Here is a 26684-nt window from a genome sequence, read left to right on the forward strand (position 1 = left end):
TAGAGATTTCAAGGCAATACCCTCCCTGAAGCTATATGCATTAGACAGATTGCAGATCATTCTGTAGACAACTCTGTTAGAACAGAATGCTAGAGCAGCTTAAACGAAAAAGGTTCGAGTAAGGCTGTAATCAGTATGTGAAAAGAAATTGTTGTTACCTTTTCTACAGACAAAAAATATTATTGTCAATGGAAGAATCACAGAAATGCTCATTCGATGTCTAAATTGTGAATCTCTAGAAGTATAATCAAGTAGGTCAAAGAATGAACATTTCTCTGTTCAACTGTAACTGCACATGCTCCTCAAAGTGTAAATAAAGCCCCTCAAATAATATTTAGAAAAAGCTGAAGTTATCCTAAGGATACTCCAATAAGTAAGCAAAGACAACATTGATAACCCAGAAAGATAACCAATAAATCTGCAAGATCATATGAGTAATAAATCTGCAAGTTCAGAACTTTGGCTAGCATTTTTATTTTATTTTTACATTAAAGATTTTATTATCAGCATCTAGAGGATGTATGAAAAATTCAAAGGAATTGATCTCCTGTCAATATGAGTAACATCTCTGAGATGACGTTTGCACTCCTAAGCAAAAAAATACGGAACTAATAATGTCCAAAAAATATATTAAGTGTTGACATAAGAACATTAGCAAAGCATGTTTCAGTTTATGGGTTTCAACAGAATTAATTTTTAAACACGGCAAGTTGTTTTCTACAACAACAGCCACTTTGGCAATTTCAAAACGAGCTTATTCTACTCAAGCTCCATCACTCCAGTATATATATATATATATATATTATCATCAGCTTCTTGAGGATGCATGAAAAATACAAAGGAATTGATCCCCTGCCAAGATGAGTAACATTTCCGAGATGACGTTTGCACTCCTAAGCAAAAAAATACGGAACTAACAATGTCCAAAAAATATATTAAGAGGGCGTTTGGATTGGCTTAAAAGTTGGTCAAACCTACTTTTAAGTCAGTTTTTGACTTCTGTCAAAAATGACTTAAAATAAGTCAAAAACCAAATGTAGGTCTCCCCCTACTTTTTATTTTTTGACTTAAAAGTCATTTAAGTTTGACTTACTTTTGACTTAAAAACTACTTTTTTTAAGCCAATCCAAACGGGTTCTAAGTGTTGACATAAGAACTTTAGCAAAGCATGTTTCAGTCTATGGGTTTCAACAGAATTAATTTTTAAACACGTCAAGTTGTTTTCTACAACAACAGACACTTTGGCAATTTCAAAACGAGCTTATTCTACTCAAGCTCCATCACTCCAGTATATATACATATTCAGCCAATCTTAATCTGTTGAATGTTTCTCTTCCCCTCAGGCCTCAACTCACCAACTTTGGGGAGACGGAACTCACCTTAGAACTCCACCAGAATAAATTCTTCGTTGCTAACATACCTATTGCAGAGGAGCAACTTCTATACGAGATTTTTCTAGAGTTTGGCATGTCACAATATATAGACTAAACAAAGATGTACACCATATTTACATACTATCTTGTTTGGACTTCACACCTATTTCTCCACTATCACCAACAAGTTATCATGATTCATGACCATGTTAGACAGAATGAATCTACAAAATAATACTAAGTCACAATTAGGCTGGGAGAGTCACAAGAAATACAAGTCAAAGAAATCATAAAAGACTCATTACAACTGCTAATACACTCGTAGTTGTTTTGATCAGTGAAAAATGAAAAGAATAATCAAAATAAAAGGGAGAACAACGAAAGATAAAACAGAACGCACAAGAATACTACTGTACCTGTTCTTTTTGCAGCGGCTAAAGACAATAACATCTGCCCCAAGTCTCATTGAACTGGTCTTAAAACCATTTCCATCTAAAATGTTGAGAGTTAGGAATTATAACAAGACAGGACACAGAAAAAAAAAAGCCATTATTATTAATATGCATACACTGTCCAATAGTTGAAGCTGACTTCTTATCCGAAAACCCAAAGCTCATACAACGACGTATGGCTTCTGGGTCCATTCCACCGCCATCATCTGAAACACAGATTGCAAAAATTCAGTATCTCATACTCTAACCATTTTCTTCAAACGAAACCAGACCAACCAAAGCATTAGTATCAGGCGCTATTCACAAACAAAGAAATGGAATACCTTGAACCATTAAAGCTGAACTTCCATTCCTTGGATTTGGTGTTTTATCTACAATAACAAAGGAGGCTCCATTTTGTATCTAACCAGTGGAAGAAACAAAAGTGCGACATAGAGAGGAAAATATTAGCATGGCGGTTTGGACAAAAGGGTTACAGCATCTCAACATTGTTGATACCATATAAGGCACATTACCATCAGGGGATCCAAAATAAACTTTACTCAGCAAAACAAACTACTCTTAGAGCAAACTTTTGAACATATACATATCCATGTCATGAAGTACACATCCAGATGCCAAGAATATGTCCCATAGAGTCTTATCCAATGTGTTACCCATTATAATTTCACTATCAGGCCAGCTAAGCATTTACATACTTTATTTGCATAGGGGTTACCAACCATATTATACATAGCATAAGACTTCTATATTAAGAGAACCTCTAGTAGACTGTTAATTAAGAAAACAAGTTTTCCTATTCCACATGGTATCAGGGCCTTTGCGATCTTCGTAGAGACTCGAGTAGCTTCAGCTTCCGGCTGGTACCGGCCAATGTGTGATGCCCACCGACCTATTTTTTTCTTTTTTGCTTCCTTGTGGTGCCTATCAACTCTCTTCTCTTTGGCAATTAGTGTCGTTATCTTTGGACGACTGTTCAAGCGTCCCTCCTCTCTCTACGATAGCTAAGCACCATTCATCTCTTGGGAACTGATGCTTCTATCATTTACATGACCGAGTGCCCTCATCTACAACAACTACATCTCAATCCCAAACAAGTTAAACCCAGCTATATGAATTCTGACTGACCAATGTCTTAACATTGTTCTGCCAATTCAAGTTACGTTGATGTTCTACAGATTGCAACACCATCTCTTTTCGGTGATTGAGAATAGATGTGCAGATACCAACAATTTTCCGGAGGAAAGAATTGCAACACGTCTTTTCTTTTTGGTGATGTGCACATGCAGCAAGATTTTGGCATCAATTTTCTATGTTTTCAACATAAACAATCTCTATTTGTTTTCCCCACTTTGAGTTTGAGGAGCATGTTAGAATTTCAAGTGAATATGTGTCTAGATTCAAACGCGCAAGATTTTTTGTACTTGAATAAGGAAATCATATAGAGTATTGCATAAGATACTTTAGGTTATTTTCATTTATTTATTTTTTTGATGACAAGGAAACCCGCAGCCGCTACCCTTTAGGTGCGCACAGGTAAAAACCTCGCTCCTATGCAATAGCTCGCAAACCACATAGGAGAGGCAACCCTTAGGATATTTTAATATAAAATATTTACTTGCTTATTAGCGTAGGCAACCATATTATATATAGCCTATGACTCCTATATAAGGAGCACCTCTTGTGCATTGCTAATTACGTCATTTGTAAGTTCTTCTACCTTCACACGGTCCTCTTTTGTAATAAATAAGTTGGTTTTACTAAGAACAAAGAGTGGAAACCCAGCATTCAAGAAAGAGCGTTACAGAAAAGAACTAGCTTAGTGTATCCAGACATCTACACACAGGGATTTGCTACGTGCTCTAAAAATACACCAGAAAAATGTTCTTTGTGTGTGGCAGTGAATATTCCTTCCCCAAAAGTGCCTCTCTGTTCCATTCTTTCCAGATTGTCCATATATGGCAGGTGAAAATACCTCTGCCATTCTGCTCATACTTGCAGCATTCTAAGAAGTTTCCAGCATTTCAAGAACTCAAGAGATGTTTTGATGGAGAGTCAACTGCTTTAGGCATTTTGAAGACTAGGTGCACTGAAAATTTGTTTAGTTGGACCAACTTGTATCCTGCTGTTAATGCAGAAGAACTTCAGGATTTTACTAACTCATTAGCTTTGGCTTAGATAGTTTGTATAGTTAGCCAGAGATTTTTTTGTAAGCTCAAATGCCATATCTTGTAAATTTAGCATCTTCCTGATGCTGTTATTAATACCACTTATCTTATCAAAAAAAAAAAAGAACTCAAAGCCTGCTTTTAACATTACCCTGTTATACCTAATAGATCCTACTAGATGAGTACTAAAAGGCACCATTTCACCAGAGTATAAAACTATAAATTTACAAGCGTATCGACTAATTAAGTCTTTTTGAAAGGGCAGACTCCTCACCATCTCTATCTCTCCAGCTACCTCTACTTTTTTCCTTCTCCTTGATATCTATCTATTGTTACCCTACTTTTTCCTGAACTACTGCTTTTTTAGCTTGCTGTAACTTTTTCTTTTCATGTATTACAGATACCATTCATTGTTCATAGTGAACAACCTTCTCTCCATGTATTTCAGTTTTTGGAAATTTTCAGCTACCACCAATGATAATTATGTGCCCCTAATACAAGTATAGCCCGCCAAAAATGGAAGACAGTTTGTGCTACAAAAATAAAAAGGAGCTGCTATTGATTGAATCAGAAAGAAGATAACCTCAAGCGGACCTTAATAGGCCTTTCTGCAGTCAAATTACTAGTTTAAAGAAATCATTGACAGCTTTAACATTTGACTAAACAAAAAAGAATAAGCTTGAAAAAAGGCTTACCTCATCAACAGCATTGTCAAGAAGCTCTGCCAAGGCTTTAGACACCACAGAACAACAACAACAATGTTAACACTCCAGTAATAGCATTTGCAATAATTCTATTACCACACAATAATATGGAAACGAAAAATAAACCAGCAATAGCACATACCACCAAATGCCCATTTATGGGAAGTGGCGTTTGAGTGAAGGAACTTCGGGTGAATGTGCAGGAAACTGGAGCCTTCTGTATAATGCCACAAATAAGATGATAACATATTAGATGCAAAGCACATACTTGAATTACAGATAAAGAATTAGGCTATAAGGCAATAAAGAAATACGCTATAAGGCAATATAGAAAGGTAGGCAAAGAAAAGATTGACCAACTACTCAAAACAACTCACTTAGCAGGCATGGTTTATGCACGGCTAATCAATTAATTGTAGCCTATAGTCTTCATTTGGTGTTTTACCCAATTGAACATAATGATCATTTGCTAAAAGTATTTTTATTTTTTTGAGAAGGGATTGTTTGCTAAGAATAAATTTTAAAAAAAGGAAAAAATGGGTACTTCAGTGCATAATACTTTTAAGGGTGGATTTAGTAGCACGCCCCTCATCATAATTTCCAGCTCTCCAGAACTGGCGAGATAGGGGTGCTGAACATATTTGTGATGTAGAACAAAGGCTTGAATCATCTATCGGAGACTGATCTTGATCCAAGACAGTGGTTCCACTCTGTTCAGTAGCTGTAGAATCTTGCCTCCCGCCGCTGCTTGAGGATTTTTGATATGGCAAGGAGTCAGCTTCACAGTACTCCATTTGTGGAAGTGAACTTCCAACCAATTCTGGTTCCAACTTAACAGTCTCTGTCTCCCCACCTCCAAGATTGTTACTACACAAGCCAACCATATTTGTAGAACTCATCCCAGGACTGATAAGAAATTAAATAAGGGAAAGTAAGTATACAACTAGATAAGCTAAAATGTGAGATAGAGAACTAGAGGGTTGAACATGATTGACAATGACTGAAAGTACAACAGAAGGCCAGTAAAACAGGACACAAGACTAGGGATACTTGCATCTCCTAGAAATTTTGGCCCTAATGTCAGACTAATCAGATCTTGAAACTAGGTGTCAAATAGGTTGTCTGTTTTGCCTTGCTTAAGCAAGGCTTCACCTAGAGCACTGCGGTGTGTGCCTCATTGCACATTGATTTTGTCTTGTCATTGCACATGGATTTGTCTGAGAATGACACTAAAAAATAAATACCTCACCTAATTGAATTGCTTTCGATTCTTTTTGTCTAATTTCAAGAATCCTAATTGAATTTCTTTCAATTCTTTTTGTCTAATTACAAATTCTTGAAAGGACTAAATATTAGAACATCATCCCAAACAGAAATTTCAAAAGATTTATTGACTGTGGACTGTTTTTGACACCCAAAATTCTTTTTAAACAAAATTAAACAAGACAACTGCAAGGCTATACCCCATTCACCCTAAAATAATATGCAAGAAAACCTCAGTAATAATGGCAACCAAATAAAAAGATAAACCGAACCTGATACAAAGAAATCAAATTTCCCTATTCACAGCCCTTTCTGTTTCCCCACAACTGCTTCTTGCATCACTCCCAAAAAAAAAAAAAAAAAAAGCCCCAAAATTTTCTCTTTCTCCAAACAAAATTAAACAAGACAACTGCAAGGCTATACCCCATTCACCCTAAAATAATATGCAAGAAAACCTCAGTAATAATGGCAACCAAATAAAAAGATAAACCGAACCTGATACAAAGAAATCAAATTTCCCTATTCACAGCCCTTTCTGTTTCCCCACAACTGCTTCTTGCATCACTCCCAAAAAAAAAAAAAAAAAATCCCCAAGATTTTACTCTTTCTCCACCACCACTAGGTCATCTTCTTGCATCCACATTCAACTTCTTGAATGTAATTTCTCCTCTAAGTGAGAAATAAATTAGCCCCTAAACGTTAATTTTGCAGAAACTTCAGAAATTACTAGTTTCAATTCCAATTCCAATTAAAACAAATAAAGAATAAGGGATCTAAGTTAGCAAATAAAATTGGAAAGAATTCAAGAAACAGTAGTGAGAGGGAATCTGAAGTTGATTTCAAAAAATTGGTTCCTGTGAATTCAAGACTTCCAAGAGCTAGGGCTGAAGATTACTGCAATAAAATAAGGCCAAAAAAATTGTTATTTCGCTTTTGGAAGGAATAAACCGAGTTTTTTAAAATAGAAGAATCAGGTAGTTTAGACTTTATAGCTTCTCACCAAATCTGTCCTTTGCCTTGCTCTCTCCGCTCTTTTATTTTATAGGAATATAAATAATGTTCCATCACTCCATCTGTTTGATTTTATTTTTCTATAGTTCGAATTTTGAATATGAAAAATTATAATGTCAATTCAATTAATCGTCCTATAATGTGGATATTAGATTTTAAATTAAAATAAAATGTTGTTAAATATTATAATTACTAGGGCGATTAATAAATCACCCATTTTTTAAATATTTTTAACAATAGATGATTGGACTAATTAGTAAAATTTCACTAAATTAATATAAGTGGATTAGGAAATATTATTATTTTGTAGAGATATATATTATTTAATATATGAATTAATATTTATTACTAAGATTCCACATAAGTCCCACTAGTTTAGATCCTACTTACTAAAGTTTCAAATATTACTTCCTATATCATATTTCACGCTTAGAATACATGAATTTGAATCTACGAGATATATGTATCTACCAAATTTCAAAACTGAAGTACATTTTTTTTTCTTAAATTAAGTAGTAGTGAATGGTTTTCTTAATTAGAGGAGTAATTGAGGATTTTCAGAATGCGCCATTAATTCTAAAAAAAAAATCAAATCCCTTAATATAAGGCGAAAATAAAAAATTGTATCTATGTTTGATTAATTTCATTTTATTATTCTTTGAAATAATAAATTCATTGATATTATTAATAAAATATAAAAACATGTATATTTTGGTCATGTAATTTGATTTATTTTATTTTATTATTCTTAAAATAATACATTCACTTATTTGATGTAACTATTATTAATATAGGGCGTGTCCGACAAATTAAACATTTAGATATGTGAGTATCATATAAGTACATTCATATAAATCATAAAAGTATCTAGTATTAATTTCGTGTATTTGTTATATTTGTCTATTATTAATTTCATGTATCTATTTATATGATCTTATTTTAGTACAATGTATGGGTATGATTCATTGCAATATATTTTTTTGTTGAATGCTTCATTGTAAAAATAAATTAATTATACACAATATTCATTGTTTCTTAATAATCAAATATCATTCATTGTATCTTTACTAAAAACATTCGATGCATGATGGTGAGAAGATAAATTATTTAAGTAACATAGGAAATTTATTGAAACCATATCCAAAAATGGCTTCACATTTAAAAGGTGCCAAAAAATCAACAATGACATATCAAATACGTAAAAAATTGTGTGAATACAAAAGAGATCATTCCACATGCAGTCAAATTTTTTTGTAGTCGTGGCAACGCTGGAGCTATTGGATGTAATAAAAAAAGTTAGAGATGAGCTTCAACGAGATTTAAATTCTAACAAAAAACAATAGAATCACATTTCACTAAATTGTCTTAGATATATTTGTACTTTTAAAAAATGATTAACTTATAATATTAATGGGGTCATATATTTATATAGGTGTCTTCTGAAAATATATTATCTTATTGAAATGAGTGATATTTTGTCCAAGTCGGGACAAAAAAACATTATCTTAAAAACATTATTAATCTATTGAGTATTAATTTAGTGGTATGTGCTTGGTTGTTCGGAAATTGAAATGATCTTTTATTTTGATTATAATTTTGACTTTTTTTAAAGAACTTTGAAGAAAAAACGTTTAAAGAACAATACTTATTATGAAATTAAAAAAATAAGAAGATAATTAAATATTTAAAAGAGAGAATGGCAATACTTGTTGCCTGTTGGCTGTTGAATTGAATCACTATATTAATCCTTGCATTAACATTAAAAGTTATATCACTATTTATAAAAAATTAAAGAAAAAAAATACTAAACTAAAGGGGAACGAGATATTTTGGAATTACTATAGATCGTAAATTTAGAAAGAAAAAGAAATATTTTACGATATTTCTAGATAAAAAAGGAAGGTAAATATTCTACTATTAATGTAAATTATAAAGAAATCTAATTGTTGTACATTAAACTTTTTAGGGAAAAGGGTTTGATATACCGCTCAACTTTGTCATTTGGAGCTGATATGCCCCTCGTTATGATAGTGGCTCCCATATATCCTTACCGTTATACAAAAGGCTCACATATACCCTTAATTTAACGGAAGTGAAAAAAATTGTTTTAAATTTATGTTTTTGACTTTTAATTTTTTTTTAAATCATGTAGGGATATATATGATCCTTCTAGCGAATTTCAAGGTATATTTTAATCTTTTTTATACATAAATTATTTTTTGACGTCTTTGATTATCAATTTTTGAGTTTCTTATTCTTATTTTAATTTTTTTTTCTTCTTTCGTTCGTTAGTGTAAAGAGAAAATTTTAAAACTAATTTTTTTGTGGCTAAATTATAAATTAAAACTATTTTTTTGACTATATTGTTATCTAGTTTTTGTATTGAAAAAAAATTGGGTCATCTATAATAAAGTTTACAAGAAAATTAGTGAAATATAAATAAATTTGACCATCAAAATAATAACTTTAAATTAGTCGTTGAAACAAAAAAAGTCAAAAAAAAAAAAAGGTCAAAAAAAATTATGTGTGAGGAGGATTAAATATACCCATATGGGATTATATTTTTTTAAAATATAATAATTAAAATATTAAATTAAAATTAATTTTTTCACTTCTGTTAGAGAAAAAGGGTATATGTGAGCCATTTGTATAGTAATAGGGGCATATATGAACCACTTTCATAATGAGGGGTATATCATCTCTAATTGATAAAGTTGAGGGGTATATCAAACCCTTTTCCCAACTTTTTAACATCATATCAGTGAGACTTAGTTTCATATATTTATGTTTTTGCTAGAGCAAACTTTACACTAATTGAGACTTACTTTCACATTTATTCTTTACGAGATCAAAATTTACACTAGTAGATATTTTTGCAATTTTTAAATCTAAATACTTAAATTTCTCAAGTATCATCCAAATATAATGAGAATGAGACAATTGTAGACCTTGAACAGTATTGAGGATATTAATTCATAAAATCCAATTGACAACTCCCAACTCTTTCCTATCAAATTTATTAGAAAGCACAAAATAATTATTTAGACATTTCATTTTGACCGAAATGTCTAAATAAATTATTTACGATTTTTTGTGAGCTCTACATTGTTTCGCATGAATATGTAGTTTATTTATTTGTTGGTGTCCTTTTTTTTTGTTTCCCACTCGGTGTTCGAAGCCCACATTGGAGCTCCGACTAAATTCAGATCGCACACTACAGGGCCCATTCAGGGGTGGCGCTCCCAACATGATTTTCTCAATACCCAGGGCTCGAACCCGAGACTTCTGGTTAAGGGTGAAGCACTCCCACCATTGCACCACAACCCATGTTGGTTAAAAAATTTGGACCATTTCTCGATTCGTACGTGTCATCCTTGCGCAAGGGCTATGCTAATCTTCTTTGTATCGTTCCAATTTTATCGGATGTCCCCGAAGGTATCCCTTTATTTTAAAGCTCTTAGAGTTGCTCCACCTGTCATTTTCATGTGTCATAAATATATTTATGTGGTTATACAGTTTTGACTAATATTACGCTTCTTCTTTTTTATATTTGGAAACAGATATGCGATAATTGTGTGGCAAATGTTTAGTTGATAGATATTGGGATTGAGCGTATTTGAATTGACTTATTTTAATCCTAAATAACTTTTAATATTTTAAATTATTTGATAAATTAAAGAAAATACTTATAATCACTTGTTTTGACGTATAAGTCAAAAGCTAATTCAAACGTGCTTACTTTGATGACATTGATTAGTTGTGTTATAGATTTTTGAAATAAAATAATCTTGAGTAGACACAAGTCAAGGAAACTTAATCCTATTTTCTACAATCTTTGTTAAACGATCCTAAATTGGACTATGATAAGGTGTAACATCAATTTAAAAACTGTTTTTTATGTTTAAACTCAACATAAATTTATGATTTGGTTCATAATACAAAAAATTACCCTAATTGTGATACAAAATTTTAATTATACATCAGAACTAGGGGTGTGCATTCGGTTTTTTGGTTTGATTTTATACTATTCAGTTTGGATTTTCCAGTTTTTGGTTTTGAAGAAGTGTAACCCAATCTGAACCAAAATAAATTTGGTTTGAGTTTTTTTGGTTTGGTTAATCGGTTATGTCAATAATTAGAAACATAACAAAGTTATATTTGCAATTTTAAAAAAATTATATATATATATATATATATATACTAGACATCGGAGCCCATGCTAGCACGGGCCCAATATGTATCATTTTTTGTTTCAATTTATGTGACAAAGACAAAATTAAAGAGTTAATCAAACTTTAATATTAATTTAAAATAGTTTAAATTTTTAATTATTGTTAACTATGGTAAAAATTTTTTTATGTCTTTTAACATTCTAAATAGCTAATTATTGTTGTATGATTTGTAATATCTTTTACGCAATTTTGAAATAATAAAGGTTATTTCTTCTTTCTCAATTTATGTGGTACTAATAAAATTTCGAGATTCAATCAATTTTTTTTGTCTTTAAAATATTCTATTGTTAATTACTGTAAATTATTGTACTTTCTAAGTAATTTTCAAATAATATATATTATTTCATTTGTCCAATTTATGTGTCACCGATAAAATTTGAAGAGTTAATCAGATCTTTTACATATTTTTATATCTTTTGAATATTTAAGTAAATAATTATTGTGATTTATAATATTTTATACAATTATTTTAAAAAAATTAAACAACAAACAAAACGAATTCATCATAGGAAAATTACCAAAGCATCCTTGAATACATCAATAATGGGTCCCACTTTTTGTTTTAAAAAATATGCATATTGGGAGGATATTTTTGTCCAAAGTGGAAATAGAATAAGTATAAAGCATTAAAGTCTTTTAAAATTTTAAATTGTTAATTCTTATTGTATGTTTTGTAATACTTTTACGCCATTTTAAAATAATAGAGGTCATTTATTCTTTCTCAATTTATGTAGTACTAAAAAAAAATTAGAGATTCAATCAATTTTTTTTGTTCTTTGTAAATATTTGTTAGCTGTTAATTACTGTAATTTATAGTACTTTCTAAGAAATTTTCAAATAATATATATTATTTCATTTGTCCCAATTTATGTGTCATCGGTAAAATTTGAAGAGTCAATCATATCTTTTGTATATTTTAAATATTTAAGTAATTAATTATCGTGATTCATAATATTTTATACAATTATTTAGTATAGTAAAATAAATTTAAAAGAAACAAACAAAACGAATTCGATCATAGGAAATTACCAAAAGCATCCTTCAATACATCAATAATGGATCCGACTTTTTGTTTTTAAGAAATTGCACATTCGAAGGATATTTTTGTCCAAAGTGGAAATATTGTGTAAAAAATGTGTATTTATTGTGATTTTGAATGTTTTGTGGGGTAATAGGACGCACGCAAAGTTAATGTGTCTTTTTCAAAATCTGGGACAATTTCAAATATCACTTAATGTTTTTCTCAAAATCTAATTTACTTTCGTAAACTATGTGTCAGATCAAAATCAGATTAACAAATTCAAAAGGAATGAGTAATAAATAGCTCATACAAACTAAATAATAAATATGTAACTAAACATCTTGTTAGCTTTTGGTTGAAAGCTAAAAAGATAGTTACAATGATAGTTTCATTGTAGCTTATTATATATAGAATATATTGAATTTCTTAAATATACTTTTTAATATAAATCACAAGTAAAACGTAAAACACAATACTTAAAAGTATATCAATTATAGATGTCCAAACAATAAAAAAATAAACTAAATCATAATGAAAATAACTAAAAAGGGACAAAAGTGGTTAACTCCAACTTAATTCTAAACATATAATATATATATATATATATAATATAATTCATTTTTTTCGATTTTCATTTTTCTAAATCCTAAACCAAATAAAAAACCAAACAAAGTAAATTATAAATCCAAAACCAAACCAAAAATCCAAAAAACCAATCCAAATTAAATTTGATTTGATTTGATTTTTCGATTTAATCCAAATAGTGCACACCCCTAATCAAAACCTACCCCTTTTTTAAAAAACAAAAAAAGTAGCAATCCATTCGATTAGGTTAAATTAATTGGTTACTTAATTTTAGAATTAGAATTATTTTGACACCGCTACCATTTTATACTTTAGTTTTGAAGGTCTTTCAGAAATGAAATGCGAGTTTATTGGAAAGAGAATTAGAATCGGCAGAGAGAAGATATGGCGGATTTCATGACATCAACTCATAAAACCAAGTGGATTTATACTCCCCAAGATATTGTGAGTTACAATTGTTCATTAAAACTTAATCTTGGAGAATGTCAGTTTTTTTTTTTTTTTTCGTTTTCCCATTTGTATTTGAGTTTTTGGATTTATGAATGTTTTACTGTATTCACAGAAACATAAGTATAAAGTTGCTAATCAAAGGGCGAAACAAGCACTAGAGATGGTATGCTAGTTCCATTTCCTTTTTTATTTTATCTTTTTTCATTTTCTGTGTGCTTGTGAATATGTTTTCGTTTTGTTTGAGCTACCCTTTTCACCTAATTATGTTTTGTTTTGATGAAAGCAATGTGAATGTGTTCTTTGACCTTTTGTTGCTGTAGTTAGTGTTAATACTTAAGACATGGTTCAAACACACGCGTATTGAGATGTCCAAAACATGTGGTTTGTGTATTGTAGCTTGCTTAATCAATACATAAATGAAAAATATGGTATAGACATGAAGAGATAAGTTAAGTGAATAGAATGAACCTGAGTTCCGGTGCTGGTAGCTGGCAGTGTCACCGCGTAAGCTTGATCTTATTGATATTAATCAGAATAATAGAATCATAGAGTTTCAGAGCTTAAGAACATAAAGTAAGATTATAATGCTTGTGAATGAGTAAAAATTAGATGGTTTACAATGAGTTGATATAAGATTATTTACAGCTAAGCCCTTGAGACCAACTTCCATGGATCTAGCCCACATTAAGTCCATCAGTTGCACATTTATTTCAGTTACGTGACGGATGGCAGAGATCTCTGGCTCTTTCCGCAATGGCTGACAGAGATCTCAGGCTCTTTCCACTACGGCTGGACCCCTGAACTTATCTCGACCTTAGCTTGTTTGGTCACAACTTGGTGGCTGGTCCCATATTTCCGGAGCTAGGCTGTCTTCACCGTTATGACTCCGGCCCCGACTGTCTTGACTCCGGATTTTTCATTGATAGGATTTCCCTTACTGTCATTTGGTGTTGTCGCTGCTGAGTCACTTTTGACCTATTCTTTTTGCCACATGTCGTTTCTTGATTGTCCCAAGTCTTAAGTGCAACTTTTACCCCATAGAGTTAGATTGTGTAGAATTTCTTTTCCATTTTATGTGTATGGTGTATGGAAACATTACCTGAAACTTTTACTGCCCAGAACATAGGTCTGATTTAAAGTGCTTGTGGGTTTATGAATAATAGTATAATACTGATAGCTAATTCTATTGTGAAGTTTGGAACAACTCGAATGGAAGTTGATATTGATGGGACTTTCTCGTATGCTGAAAGTCAAAATGACGCAAAAGATAATGGTAAGATTGTATTTATTCAGATCAAAGTAAAACTAGAGAAACTATAAAGTTTCTGGTTTACCTCCCTTTAATCTTGGTAGATAATCATAATTCTTATCATTCTTTTGGTTGCTATTTTGGTTGGCTTGTTAGCTGAAAAGCGTCCTAAACCACTCAAAGTTGAAGAAGAACAACTTCTAAGGGCTTTCTATGAATTCAAAATTCAAGACGTCTGTGATGCCTTTAAGTTCCCGCGTAAGATTCAGGTATAAAGTTTTGATTATTGGATCTGCTACTACAATGAATCAACTAGAAGATTAAGCAGTTCCATGGTTGTTTGCAGGCAACAGCTCTCATTTATTTTAAGAGGTTTTATCTGCTATGGTCCGTGATGGAACATCACCCCAAAGACATTATGTAAGCTTGTTATCTATCTTCTCTATGCTTTCTCCAACTTCCCAATATAAGAAAATCTAACTAGTCTCCCCCTAAACAAAGTCATCTGGAATCCACATATAATGATGCATGCAGTAGTTGATAGTTGACAAAGACAAAGCTCACTAGCTTCCCCTTCTTCCTTTTTGTAGGTTAACGTGTATATATGCAGCTTGCAAGGCAGAGGAAAATCATGTATCAGCTGAGGAGCTTGGTAAGGGGATTGGACAGGATCATCATGTAATCCTCAATAATGAGATGCTAGTTTTTCAGGCATGGATTTTAATTAAAGGTTATTTTATTCTACATTTCCCTTTAATCTTGCTTTAATCAACTTTTTTATAACCTTTCTTTTGCAGAGTCTAGGATTTGATCTGATTGCTTATGCTCCATATCGTGCACTTGAAGGTTTTATCAGTGATTTAGAGGTCTTTTTCTGTTGATCTGTTACACCTTCCCCATTGAGTAATAATTGCTTTGTTGCCTTTTGATATCTTCCTTTTGATTGGTAGTTATTTCCACTCCTTGATTTCTTCATTGCAATTATTGACTATTGCTCTTGAAACTTTAGGAGTTCTGTGGAGCTCAAGATGATGACCAGCTTGTGGCACTGAAGGTAATTGTTATTTCCTTCCGACAAGAGAAGGTAGTTCAAATGAAAAGTCCCTCAACCTTGAGCTTGAGAATTCAAGTTACGAAGGGATCTAAATGGAGGAAAAGGGCCACAATTGACTCCTGGGAGGGGGTTAGTGGTGGGGCCGATGTAGGTTAACATATAAAAACAAATTGTTATTTCCTTGGCCATACAGTTTCCTTTTTATCAAATAAAATGTTATTCCACTATTTCTGCTCCTTGTAAATTCTGGCTTCTAGCAATTGAATTTCATACAATATTGTCCAATAACTAGTAGTTTTGCGGTTAAACCCACCCAAACCATGTAATCTACATGCGATATTGAAAATCTGCAGTTCTCCCTCCAATGGAACAAATGCTGATTTCACTCTTCCCATTTTTATTGTTTCTAATTCTTCCTTAGATAATCAAGGTTAATGCATCTTCTTGCTAGATTATCATCAATCTTCTTTTGAACATCATCAAAGTGGCATGTTGGAGACATGGTGATTATTATAATTCAATTTCTTCTTAGAGTTTCACACCATAGATCCCTATCTAGCTGATTGAGCTACCAACCAACTAATCTTTCTTTATACTTCAATTAATTTCTTCAAAACATTTTTGTGTATGTAACTTGTGACAAGAAGATGGAATCGACTTCCCTCATAAGTAGTTGGTAACATTCTGACATGCATCAATGCATTACTAACCGTGATTCATCTACTGTAGATAATGAATTAATTTGGTTATTCCTGATTGAGTTCTTAACTCATAGATGGGAAATAATTCAATTCATATTACTCTGACCTCTGGAATTGTCTACCATCTAAGATTATTTTCTTCTGAAGTACAGGGTGCACTTGATACTGCTAGGATTGAAGCAGATAAGATTATGCGTAGTGATGGACCACTTCTATTCCCACCTGGGCAGGTTATATTTTATAATTTACATCCTCTATTGAAATGATTTTATACTGTATGAATGTGATTTCTGGCTCTTCCCACCTGCAGAGGATTATATTAACAAATACATACATTTTTGAGGCTTGCTTCATCTTTGTTGAAAGAAAAGTTTCATGTTCCACTCAGTCATAAACTTTTGATATTAGTTTGTTCCCTTCTCATATTTTTTGTTTTCATGTGAAGTGTGGACATGGAGAATGGATCCTCTGTTATTGACAGTTAATTTTCCTAGTATGATTAGACTGGATCAAATCTAGTCCGTTTGAAGCTTAATAAAAAGCAATTCTGGCTATAATTTCCCATAAGCTCCTTCTAACTAGCCCTGACAACAAACTATGACGATCTCTGACAACTAACCGAGGCTATACTTTTTGTCTGATGATTGATCGGAATTTTTTGGGAGAGGAAGAATGATGGTCAATTAATCTAAAATAAAACATCTGATAAAGTGCAATAAATGGTTAAGTTTTGAGAAGAAAGGAATTCACATCAAATATAATGCCATATACGATATGTGCAGAGGAGCGATCACAAGTGTAAGTATGGTGGGGAAGGGGAAGGAACAATGGACTTCTCCATGCGGATTTCTACCGGGAATCTATCTTGAGTATGTACTTACTTAACCTAGTTATGGATGAGCTAACCAATAGTAAATGAGATGCCATAGTTGGTTCAGGATTGGTATTGTCCTAGTGATTCTTTTACTAATATACTGTAGTTTTTTTTAGAGTTAGGAATTATCCTCTGTATTCTTTTCTCTCAATCCAAACGCACAGTATTTTGCAACCAGAGGCAATTCATGATTTGCGCATTGTGTGTTCGAGTTCGAATTTATAATAATCCATTTACTTCATTGGGTTCAAAGTTTATTATTTGTACTTATTTAGTGAATATTTAAACACACTGCAAGGTTTGAGCCAAAATTACTTGTTCGGATGAACCCGTAATTTATTATCTGGGTCCTTCTCTGTTTGCAACTCTGGTTCATACTGCTGATAATTCTTCTCTGATCATTTTAATGCTTTTCATTACCTTTACTGTCGATATGCGAGTTTGGGAGTTCCAAATGTTGTCTGTGGGTTTTTATAACCAAGGAAAGCCTCCACTCATAATTGGATAATGTGCCCATAAGGTGGTTGTAGATAGATTCCGGAGGAGTTCTTCTATATTTTGGCGAGGTTGTGCCCATAGGAATCATATTTAGCACAGGACAAATTATGTGATTAGTCAATATTAGATGATAGCTGTTTTGACACAGGACAAGACTGCATTTTGGAAAAAATTGAAATGCATAAGGAGAAACTTTTTCTGATGATCACTGAATGGTACCATACTTGACATATGAGAAATTCATCATCTGATGACCTTGTTGGATACCAGTCAATTAAAACTCTGGCTTTTGCATTCTATGTGATGATTTGCTCTTTTAAAATGTGCTACAGAATACAGATAATAATACTCACATGCACATCTTCTTAGATAATTTTCTTATTTAAGTTTCTTTTTACTTATTTCAGTTGGCATTGGCAGCTCTGCATAGAGCTAATGCAGCGCATGGCATATTCGATTTTGAGAGGTCTCAGTCCCTTTCTCATTTGGACAGATCCACAATAATCCGGTAACACTCTTATTGACATGATAATCCGGTAACACTCTTATTGACATGATAATGATTCTTCTACCAGGTACCTGAGAAGTGTCCTATCACATCATGATCAGCCAGGTCATGCCATTTCAGAACTTACTGGTTCTATAAACGCCATTGATTCTTTGGCAAGTACTTAATCTTGTTATTACTGCATGCCTGGAAGTGTTTATCTTTCTCTTCTTCTTTCTTGAAATATTACTGACTTCTTCCCGAAATCTTCGTTTGGGTTTAACATAGTCCTCTTACTGCCTGAACTCCTGGCATTTGAACAGATTGGTAAACTTTTGACTCCGACTTCCAAAGATGTGAAGCACATTGATCGGAAACTCAAATCCTGTCTTGATCCGGGTTCACATGACAAGTGTGTTCAATCAACTCTAATTTGATTGTCATTTTTAAAATCTTTTGGTTTCGCCATAATTCATTCGCCCAGCCAGAAAATAATGCTGGTTTGTATTTGCAGGAGTAAAAAAAGGAAGCATAGATCCAAAGATAGCTCAAATGAGGTTACAGACATCTCTTAAGCTGCTCTTAACTCAAGTTTGTAGCTTCAAGCATATGTTATTTGGCCGGTGGAAATAGTTCCTCATCACAGTTTCCTAATATAGAGCAAAAATTCAAGTCAGACTGGAAAACACGGTCTACTACATTTGCATCAGGTTTGAGAGAAGAAGAAGACGCGGAAATGGGATCAACGTTTATGATTCTCCGCATTGAACTCATTGTATTGTTAAAATTACGGGTTTTGATCTTATATTTGTTGAGATTTTAGTAGATATATCTTTACTCCATATCGAAAGTTATGATTCAGATGAACCTGTAGCCAAAAGGCAACATCTGTCCCCCGAGAAGATCGCATTGTTAAAGATGTGTACGTATGACTGGACAAATGTGTCTGTTTTATATTACATTTTTGGTCTTATATTTACTAATTCTAATTTTTTTTCAATTACTATTTGGATAAAGTATACAATTCAAGTGTTTATAAATTAACAGCAGTACACAGATTTTATATTTACAGTTAATAACTATGCCGTGCAACTCTAGTTTCCATCAGCTAATTAATTAATATACAATTCTCCACTTATCTACATAATTACTTCACTAATGCCAAAACACTATTAATCTTCCATCATTACATGCCGAGAAACAGGTGCATTTGAGATTTTTAACCGTATGAACAATATGCTCTTAATTATATTATGTCTCAACAAGTATGAATTAAGTTTGATAGCAAACCTATGGCATTACACTTCATGAATGATGTCATTTACATATATGGTGCAAATCATTTAAAAATCAAACTAGGGTTTGCATAATTCTATAATAATATTATTATATAATATATGTAATCACAACTTTTTAGTGAAACGGGATGAACAGTTGATTCAGCTCCCCACTAGCTAGGATCCCTCTTCCAGGAAGAGTGGTCCCCCCATTCCCTTAATTACACAAACCCTAGGTTGCCTGCTTAAACCCTAATTCCAAAAATTTGTCTGGTTAATCAGAAGTTTTGAAAACCATTAATATGTTTAAGTAAAGATTGCTACCAAAAATATGATGATTAGATGGCATATTTCCTCACAATTAAAAGTTTAAAGTGTCTCGAAGAGTAGAATAATTTTATTTTGTTTTCCATCCGGTGTCCGAAGCTCACATTGGAGCTTCGACTAAATTCAGAGAGTAGAATAACTTTTTTTTTTGTTTCCCGTCCGGTGTCCGGAGCCCATGTTGGAGCTCCGACTAAATTTGGATCGTGCACTGCAAGGCCCATTCGGGGGTGACACTCCCAACAAGATTTTCACCATACCTCGGACTCGAACCCGAGACCTTTGGTTAAGGGTGAGATACTCCCACCAGTGAACCACAATCCATGTTGGTGGAGAGTAGAATAACTATTTAATGGTATACTAAGATCATGTGGTAATGTTCGATGAGTGGTGAAAAAGTATCCTGATTAAGCCAATTTTATTTGGAGTGAATATTTAAAGTCTGTATAGAGAGTCAAATGCTAATTAATATGGAAAGATTAAAACTGCCACATTTAGAAAGTGCAAAGCAAGCTAAGCAGCCCACATTGATCTATCACAAAAAATGCTAGAAGGTCGCTTGAGAAGGTATATAGTATAAATTGTAAAATCATATCATCATGACGATGTTAAAAGGGATCGGAATTATAATGAGGTAGATCTCGAAACTAGAATCACACGAAAGAAAATTTACAATATCCTTGTGGAATGTTTTCTATCATTCTATATATGTATTAGGATCGGAATATATTAATCATGTATGTAATTTCTACATTATATGGTCATTATAAGAATTGCTATATATCACACTTTAAAACTGCAGAGCAAATTAATGCTTGCTAGATTTAAAAGAAGGTTTAATTAGAACATTTGCAAATATTAAACGGAAAAAAATGTCTTAAATAACTGTGATCAATCATTAGAACTAAAGATTGATATACATATACATGAATGAAAATAAAATAAAATAAAAAACAAAAAACAACAACAGAGAAATAGCAACACCTGACAAAAACTCCAGAGAAGATTAATTAGTATGACACATACAAATTGAAAAATGATCCAAATATTTATTAATTGAAGCGTCTACGTTGCACCCTTTCCATTATATTAAACTCTAATGGTGCACTTGGAGCTTCTTCATCATCTCTATTATCTTCATCATCTTCATTTAAACCTAATTTATTTTGATTAGCTCTGACTCTTTCAAAGTCCCTCAACTTATACAAGTACCTCAACATAACCTCTGCATAGTTGTCAAAACCAAGTGAACTCAGAGCCCAACAGATGTCATCTCCATTAACCGTTCGACGATTCTCCTTTTGACACTTGTCAGATGCTTCACCTGTTACAAAACTTATAAATTCTGATGCACATTCTTGCATTGTCTCTTTTGCTTCTTTGGATATTTTGGCTGTTGGTGGCAAGATTTGTTTCATAATCCTTCCTACATTGGCTATTGGTACCAATTTCACTTGTTCATCCACCATATCTTATAAAATTTGTTGTGGATTTTTTGTTGATGTATGGGCGGATTTAGGAATTTAAGTTAGTGGATGTTAATTTAGAGTGCGTGCACATTTTTATATATATATATTTTGAATTTTTAACTGTATATATATTTAAGTTGAAAACAGTAGATACACATGTATTCTGTATTGGATAAGGTGAATTTCGCCCATAATAATGTATATGTACTTGTCAACATATGCATGTGCATGGAGTAGTGTGATATATATGAATAGTGTTGAATATATAATTAAGTAAATAAAAATAATTTTTTTTTAAACAAATGTTTAGATTTTTTGTCACGATTTTGAGTACAATGTACTTGTAACTAAATAAAAAAATTAAATTCAAATCTTGAATCTTTGGTCAAAGTTGACAAGATTAGGGGTTTTAAACTTGCTAAATAATTTTTAATTTCCTTAATTAAACTGGTTTAAAATAATTAAAAGTATTAACACTAAAGATTGAAATGAATGGACGACGTTAATGCACGTTTACATGTGCTATTAATTAATCAAATTAAAGAGCAGAAATGGAAGGAATGATTTACTAATACGAAGCCCTAGTGTTTGATTACCTCATAAGATTTAGGTTATTGTCGGCACAACCCTTAATTAATTAAACTTTTTATAATTTTACTAATTAAAAAAACTACTGTATCCCCACATGATGAATGTTTACTGCAGATTCTGCTTTTAATGGAGTAATATTATTTTCCATCAAATTTATGAAATCCATAGTGTACTTGATCATGTTAATTGCATTATTTATTTGTTTGTGGTACTATGGCTATAGGATTTCTTATTCATATTTTCTTGCTATTGAGTTTAAGTTTTGTACACTAATAGTAAATTATTTTCTAGCGGTCAGCCCATAAATGAGGATAAAATGACAATATTATTTTATTACAAGATTTGCGATTAATTTGACGCTCACTTTATTTACAAAATAAATTATAATTAATAAAAAGATTTCATGATTTTATCCCCTTTTGTTTTGATTTATTTATGCCAATGTCAAACACACATTTTTACATTTTCACTACTCAAACTATACTATTCTTTAATTCGTCATACAAAAGACTTTTTGACTAAATAAATCAAAGTATTTGTAGACAATTTTTATTCATATTGAATGTATATATATGAACTTTAAAAAAATTAAATTTACTTCTATAGAAAATTTTATGTTTTAAAATGTGTATTGTTTACTACAAAATTGCTTGTGTAATTTATTTGGAAAATACAAAAAACAAGTAAAACACATTTTGCCTATTATACCCTTGATAGAATAGTTAATTAATCTCGTCATTTATTAATAAAGATGACTTAAGAAAACATTAAATAAGGGTAGAAGAGTAAAGTTACATCATTTCTTAATGCAAGTGCAAAGTAAAAATGTGACATATAAAATGGAACGGAGGGAATAGATGTTGAACCCTCATATACTTTTTCATGTGTTTATTTCTTCATATCTTAGAACCTCTTAGTGCAAATCATGATTCCGTCATGAATTGAGTGTGTATATATATATATTCCTAATATAGTCAGACGTCGGTACTCAAATTGAACTTATAATGTAAAAAATATATACTACTAAATAATTAATTGTAGTTATGCAGAACATTCTTATTGGTCCGATAAATTTAGTTTTGCAAATTAGCTCAATCTCTTATTTACATGTATTTATTTATAATATTTATATTTTAAAGAAACAACAACAAGCTTCTCTTATCGACACATCTAGGGTTAGAGACTTTATAGGTATTCCAAGTCATTATTTTATGTGAAAATCCATAAAGAGACTCTCAAGCACCACGTTAATTTTTGGGAACATGTGGAGTATCTTACTGTTGAAACAACTAGAAGTTTTTTTTTGAAAAAAAGTCTATAATCTAATTGGCCCAGCCTATTGCTACAGAACTCTATAGTCTATATTCACAAGATTCTTCTCTAAGTAATATTTCTATACTAGATGGGCATGATCCGTACTCGACACGGACCCAATATTTTTTTTTAGCCATGGTCAATTTTTGATGATTTGCATAGCCCTTTGATCATAAATAATCGTATAGTAAAGAACAAAACAATAACGGAAGACAACACATGAAAAAACAAAAGGATATGTAAAATGGTTAACGACAGATTCCATAGTAGAGTGTATAGAGTAAAGAGTCAATAAAAATTGCATTCGATGTCCTGCTTGGAAAGGTGTATTCGATTGATAATGTAAAATCAAAGTTAAATTGTCAACATCGACAATGCACTAATTCAACCCTCAATGGTAAAGAACCTTCAGAACTCACAAGCTTAGCTCAAGACATACATATTCTGCACATATATATAAGATCTCCGACTTGTTGAAGGTCAAGACTTGTTCTCACAACCTTTGTTGTAGCTGATAGTCTCAAAAGCTCTCATTCATAATTTTTCGAGGACCAAGTTACCTCTTTGTCTACATTTGGTTAAACAAATAAATTTATTTATAAAATATGAAGGAAAAAGTCACAATAGAAACATATGAGCCAAAATATAAAATTTAGATGTAGTTTTTCCATTAATCCATTACCAGAGTGAAAATGATCAAAACAAGTAAAATTTAGCAGCTATTGATTCATAATCAGACTTGAAGCAATTAGATAAAGCAAATAGGATGTATTGTAGAAAAAGCTGACATTATTCTAGAATCTTTCATGGAATTTTTCATATACTCATAACTTAAGTTAAATGGTTAACACCTTTCATATAGCTCCAAAAGTACTGAAGGAAACTAAACAAAAACATTAAAACAAAATCAAGAAATCATCACTTCAGTGAAATTCAGTATACAGTCACAACTCATATCTTATATGTGATGAGTACAACTTTTAATGGCTCAAAGATAAGGGAAAATTATTGTCAATTGCTTATGCTAGGAGTAATTGCTAATTAATGAAGTGCTACTTACATAGGATAGGAGTAATTTTCAACATGCATGTCATTACAATGTTGACAAGCAAATTCATATATTAAGATTTTCACACACACATATATAGCGTGTTTGGCCATTTGCTTCTAAAATCAGCTTATCTTGAAAAATGTTTTTTTTTCTAAAAATACTTTTGGTGAGAAGTAGTATATGTATGGCAAGAAAATTTAAGTACTCTTTGACCAACAAATAGTGTTTGGCTAGGCTTTTAAAAAGGGCTTCAAAGTTTATTTTTTATTCTGGAAAGTGCTTTTTAAATAAACACTTTTGAGCTCGCTAATTTTTTTAGCGTCCAAAAAACTACTTTTATTGCTCTCTAGAAGCACTTATTTTCTCCCTAATGCTTGGTCAAACACCTCCTCAATAAGGGTACAACTTTTAATGGCTCAAAGATAAGGGAAAATAATTGTCAATTGCTTATGCTAATAACAGAAACATAAAAAACTATTTGAAGATGAAACTTATAAGTGATAGTGCAAAAATAGTACACAAACCGAATCAAAAGTGAGACACCTGTTCATTCACCAATAAAAGAAAGTCAAATTTACTGTACAATTTCTACTACCTTTAGTACAATTAGGAGATGCTGTGTTCGTCCTTTCATTGTTCACTTATTAGTAAGGGTAATATTGGGAATATTTAAAGAGTTAGTACCCTAAATAACTCATAAACTATCAATGTTTTGCGAGTTTAATATTTGAACTAGCTAGGGTGATTGGTGTGTTAAGCATATTCTTCATGTATAGGAATGTAATAAACTTCTTGTTTAATAGTTTTTTATGCTCTACTATGTGTGTAGATGTTAGATCATGTTCAATTTATGATTGAAATTAGGAAATGAATCAAAAGATATTTGTCTCTTAATTATACTATTGAAATGTATTATATTTTTGGAAATTTTACACAAATTTCATAGTGTTAAGAGCTAATTACATCCTATTCCTACTCTTTTTCAAATTATATAAATCCCTTAAATTTGGTGGAATATGGATACATTCCAAAACGTCCCGATACATCGCGTCCCGGTTTTGAATACATCCCTCAAGTCTCAACATCCTGATACATCACTCAATGTTCCGATACACCGCGTACGTCCCGATTTAAATCTATACATCGTGTAAAGTGATGTATTTGAGAATAGAAGAGAGTAGAAATTTTTGAATTTTTTTTAAATGATAGGAAATTTTAGAGAATATGATAAAATAAGTTGTGTATTTAGATAAAAATTTTTTATATTTTTCATCCTATTCTGGACACCTTAAACTTGCAAATTGGATTATTTTGTGTGGGAAAAGAAAGAAAGAAAAGATTATTTGTGGGTTTTGAATAAAAGCAAAATGGGCCAGTAGCAAAACTGTGGATCCAATAGTTCAGTTTGCAAGTTTTCCTCCTAATGGCTGGTCTTTAAATAACTTGATAAATTTGACAGTCTTGGACTTAGCCCAATGAGCTTCATCCTTTGTAAGCTCTTTGAAAATGGATAAAGAGCATCTTGGGCCACTAGCAAAATGGGTAAACTTATTCGCACAGAGGATGTTAACATCAAATCAATAAATACATGTCAATTGTCATGTGTATAAATACACATAATTATCACTTAATCATAATCATTTTAGGTATATATTCATTTCATTATATCACTTAACTACGGTAAATTGCATCAGTTAATCAATAGTTCATTTGGCATAAGCTGGGTGTGAGGAATAGTGGACATGGTAGAGTGACTAGGATTAAATTGTGTGGCGTAAAAGCACTATTCATTCTTTGAGATGGGTCTCTCGTCTGCGGGGGAGCAACTTGTTAAGGGCCCGTTTGGCCATGCGATATGGTATCATGATATGGAATTATGATATGGTATCATGAGATGAAATTGAAGGTTTGTTTGGACATGCGATATGAAATTTTTGTGTTGTATATTTTCTCATAAACATAAAAATCTCATAAGTTGTAAAACTATTAAAAATTTAAAATAGCCCCAATTGTTTATTCAATCTTATCAAATAAACAAAAAATATAAAATCGCATAATAAATTATTACAAAGTTATTTGTTCTTCACTTAAGTAATTGTTTTATCTAACTTTAATTTAATTAAAAAAATTGAACATAAATTGTACTTGATATGCTCATATCTCTCAACTACTCTTACAAATAACCTATAAAGTAGAAAAAAAACATACATTAGTGAGTAAATATTAACTTAGAAGTTAAATACACTAAAATAAAAATTAACAAACATCACTGACTTCTAACTATTTACAAGAAAAATCAATAGTTAAATATTATTGAATAACGAAATTTTAAAAAGTTACCACAAGTTTGAGTCAAAAACACTTCTAATAAAATTTAATCAAAAAAATTATAACTAGTCCACTTGACTAAATATTAATAACTAATTGATCAAATTTTCCCAAGTCCTCAATCAATTGGACTTGATATTCTTCAGTCATGTGAACGAACATTTTGCAAATACTAAGATTAAGAAAGTGCGGCACCGCCAATGAAAAT

The 26684-nt window shown here is 31.6% G+C and overlaps 3 protein-coding genes across 8 annotated transcripts in view; 1 reads left to right on the forward strand and 2 right to left on the reverse strand.

Moving 5' to 3' along the window:
• The window catches only part of LOC102603698 (MORC family CW-type zinc finger protein 3-like), a 31976-nt gene extending 25030 nt beyond the window's left edge, over positions 1-6946 (reverse strand). Inside the window, exons 1-7 of one of the 5 annotated variants that reach the window (XR_001473149.1) lie at positions 6563-6945; positions 5257-5603; positions 4840-4914; positions 4689-4723; positions 2149-2227; positions 1942-2031; positions 1790-1865 (exon numbers count right to left, since the gene is read on the reverse strand). Coding sequence is in view for 4 of the 5 variants with exons in the window: in XM_015307502.1 (XP_015162988.1) it covers positions 1790-1865; positions 1942-2031; positions 2149-2227; positions 4689-4723; positions 4840-4914; positions 5257-5603; positions 6563-6603 (743 nt within the window). In the remaining variant the exon portion in view is untranslated. Of the gene's footprint in view, positions 1-1789; positions 1866-1941; positions 2032-2148; positions 2228-4688; positions 4724-4839; positions 4915-5256; positions 5604-6232; positions 6332-6455 lie in introns of those variants that run through there. The other 4 variants (XM_015307502.1, XM_015307503.1, XM_015307504.1 and 1 more) reach the window with 4 other exon arrangements.
• A 6140-nt stretch (positions 6947-13086) lies between these two features.
• Positions 13087-19122, forward strand: LOC102594849 (cyclin-H1-1-like). 2 transcript variants are annotated; one of them, XM_006344575.2, is made up of 13 exons: positions 13087-13253; positions 13372-13422; positions 14454-14532; positions 14665-14777; positions 14855-14928; positions 15099-15219; positions 15306-15374; positions 15518-15562; positions 16416-16493; positions 18043-18143; positions 18211-18298; positions 18446-18534; positions 18637-19122. In XM_006344575.2, the coding sequence occupies exons 1-13, from the start codon at positions 13194-13196 to the stop codon at positions 18695-18697; spliced, it is 1029 nt and encodes a 342-aa protein (XP_006344637.1). In that variant the 5' UTR covers positions 13087-13193; the 3' UTR covers positions 18698-19122. The 2 variants fall into 2 exon arrangements, with proteins under 2 accessions (XP_006344637.1, XP_006344638.1); XM_006344576.2 differs by having other exon boundaries at positions 18043-18101.
• Positions 19123-20775: 1653 nt separating this feature from the next.
• Positions 20776-21192, reverse strand: LOC102604033 (nuclear transcription factor Y subunit B-5-like). Its single transcript, XM_006344776.1, has one exon. The coding sequence runs from the start codon at positions 21190-21192 to the stop codon at positions 20776-20778; it is 417 nt and encodes a 138-aa protein (XP_006344838.1).
• Positions 21193-26684: the final 5492 nt, after the last annotated feature.

This window comes from Solanum tuberosum, unplaced genomic scaffold (genome assembly GCF_000226075.1).
Source record: "Solanum tuberosum cultivar DM 1-3 516 R44 unplaced genomic scaffold, SolTub_3.0 scf00060, whole genome shotgun sequence".
Taxonomy (NCBI): Eukaryota; Viridiplantae; Streptophyta; class Magnoliopsida; order Solanales; family Solanaceae; genus Solanum; species Solanum tuberosum.

Bases quoted from the DNA above. Each gene is read 5' to 3' on its own strand.
- LOC102604033 (XM_006344776.1), bottom strand. From the start codon at position 21,192: ATGGTGGATGAACAAGTGAAATTGGTACCAATAGCCAATGTAGGAAGG.
- LOC102594849 (XM_006344575.2), top strand. From the start codon at position 13,194: ATGGCGGATTTCATGACATCAACTCATAAAACCAAGTGGATTTATACT. The intron at 18,144-18,210 runs GTAACACTCTTA...TTCTTCTACCAG, and splicing joins GACAGATCCACAATAATCCG to GTACCTGAGAAGTGTCCTAT. The intron at 18,535-18,636 runs GTGTGTTCAATC...TTGTATTTGCAG, and splicing joins GATCCGGGTTCACATGACAA to GAGTAAAAAAAGGAAGCATA.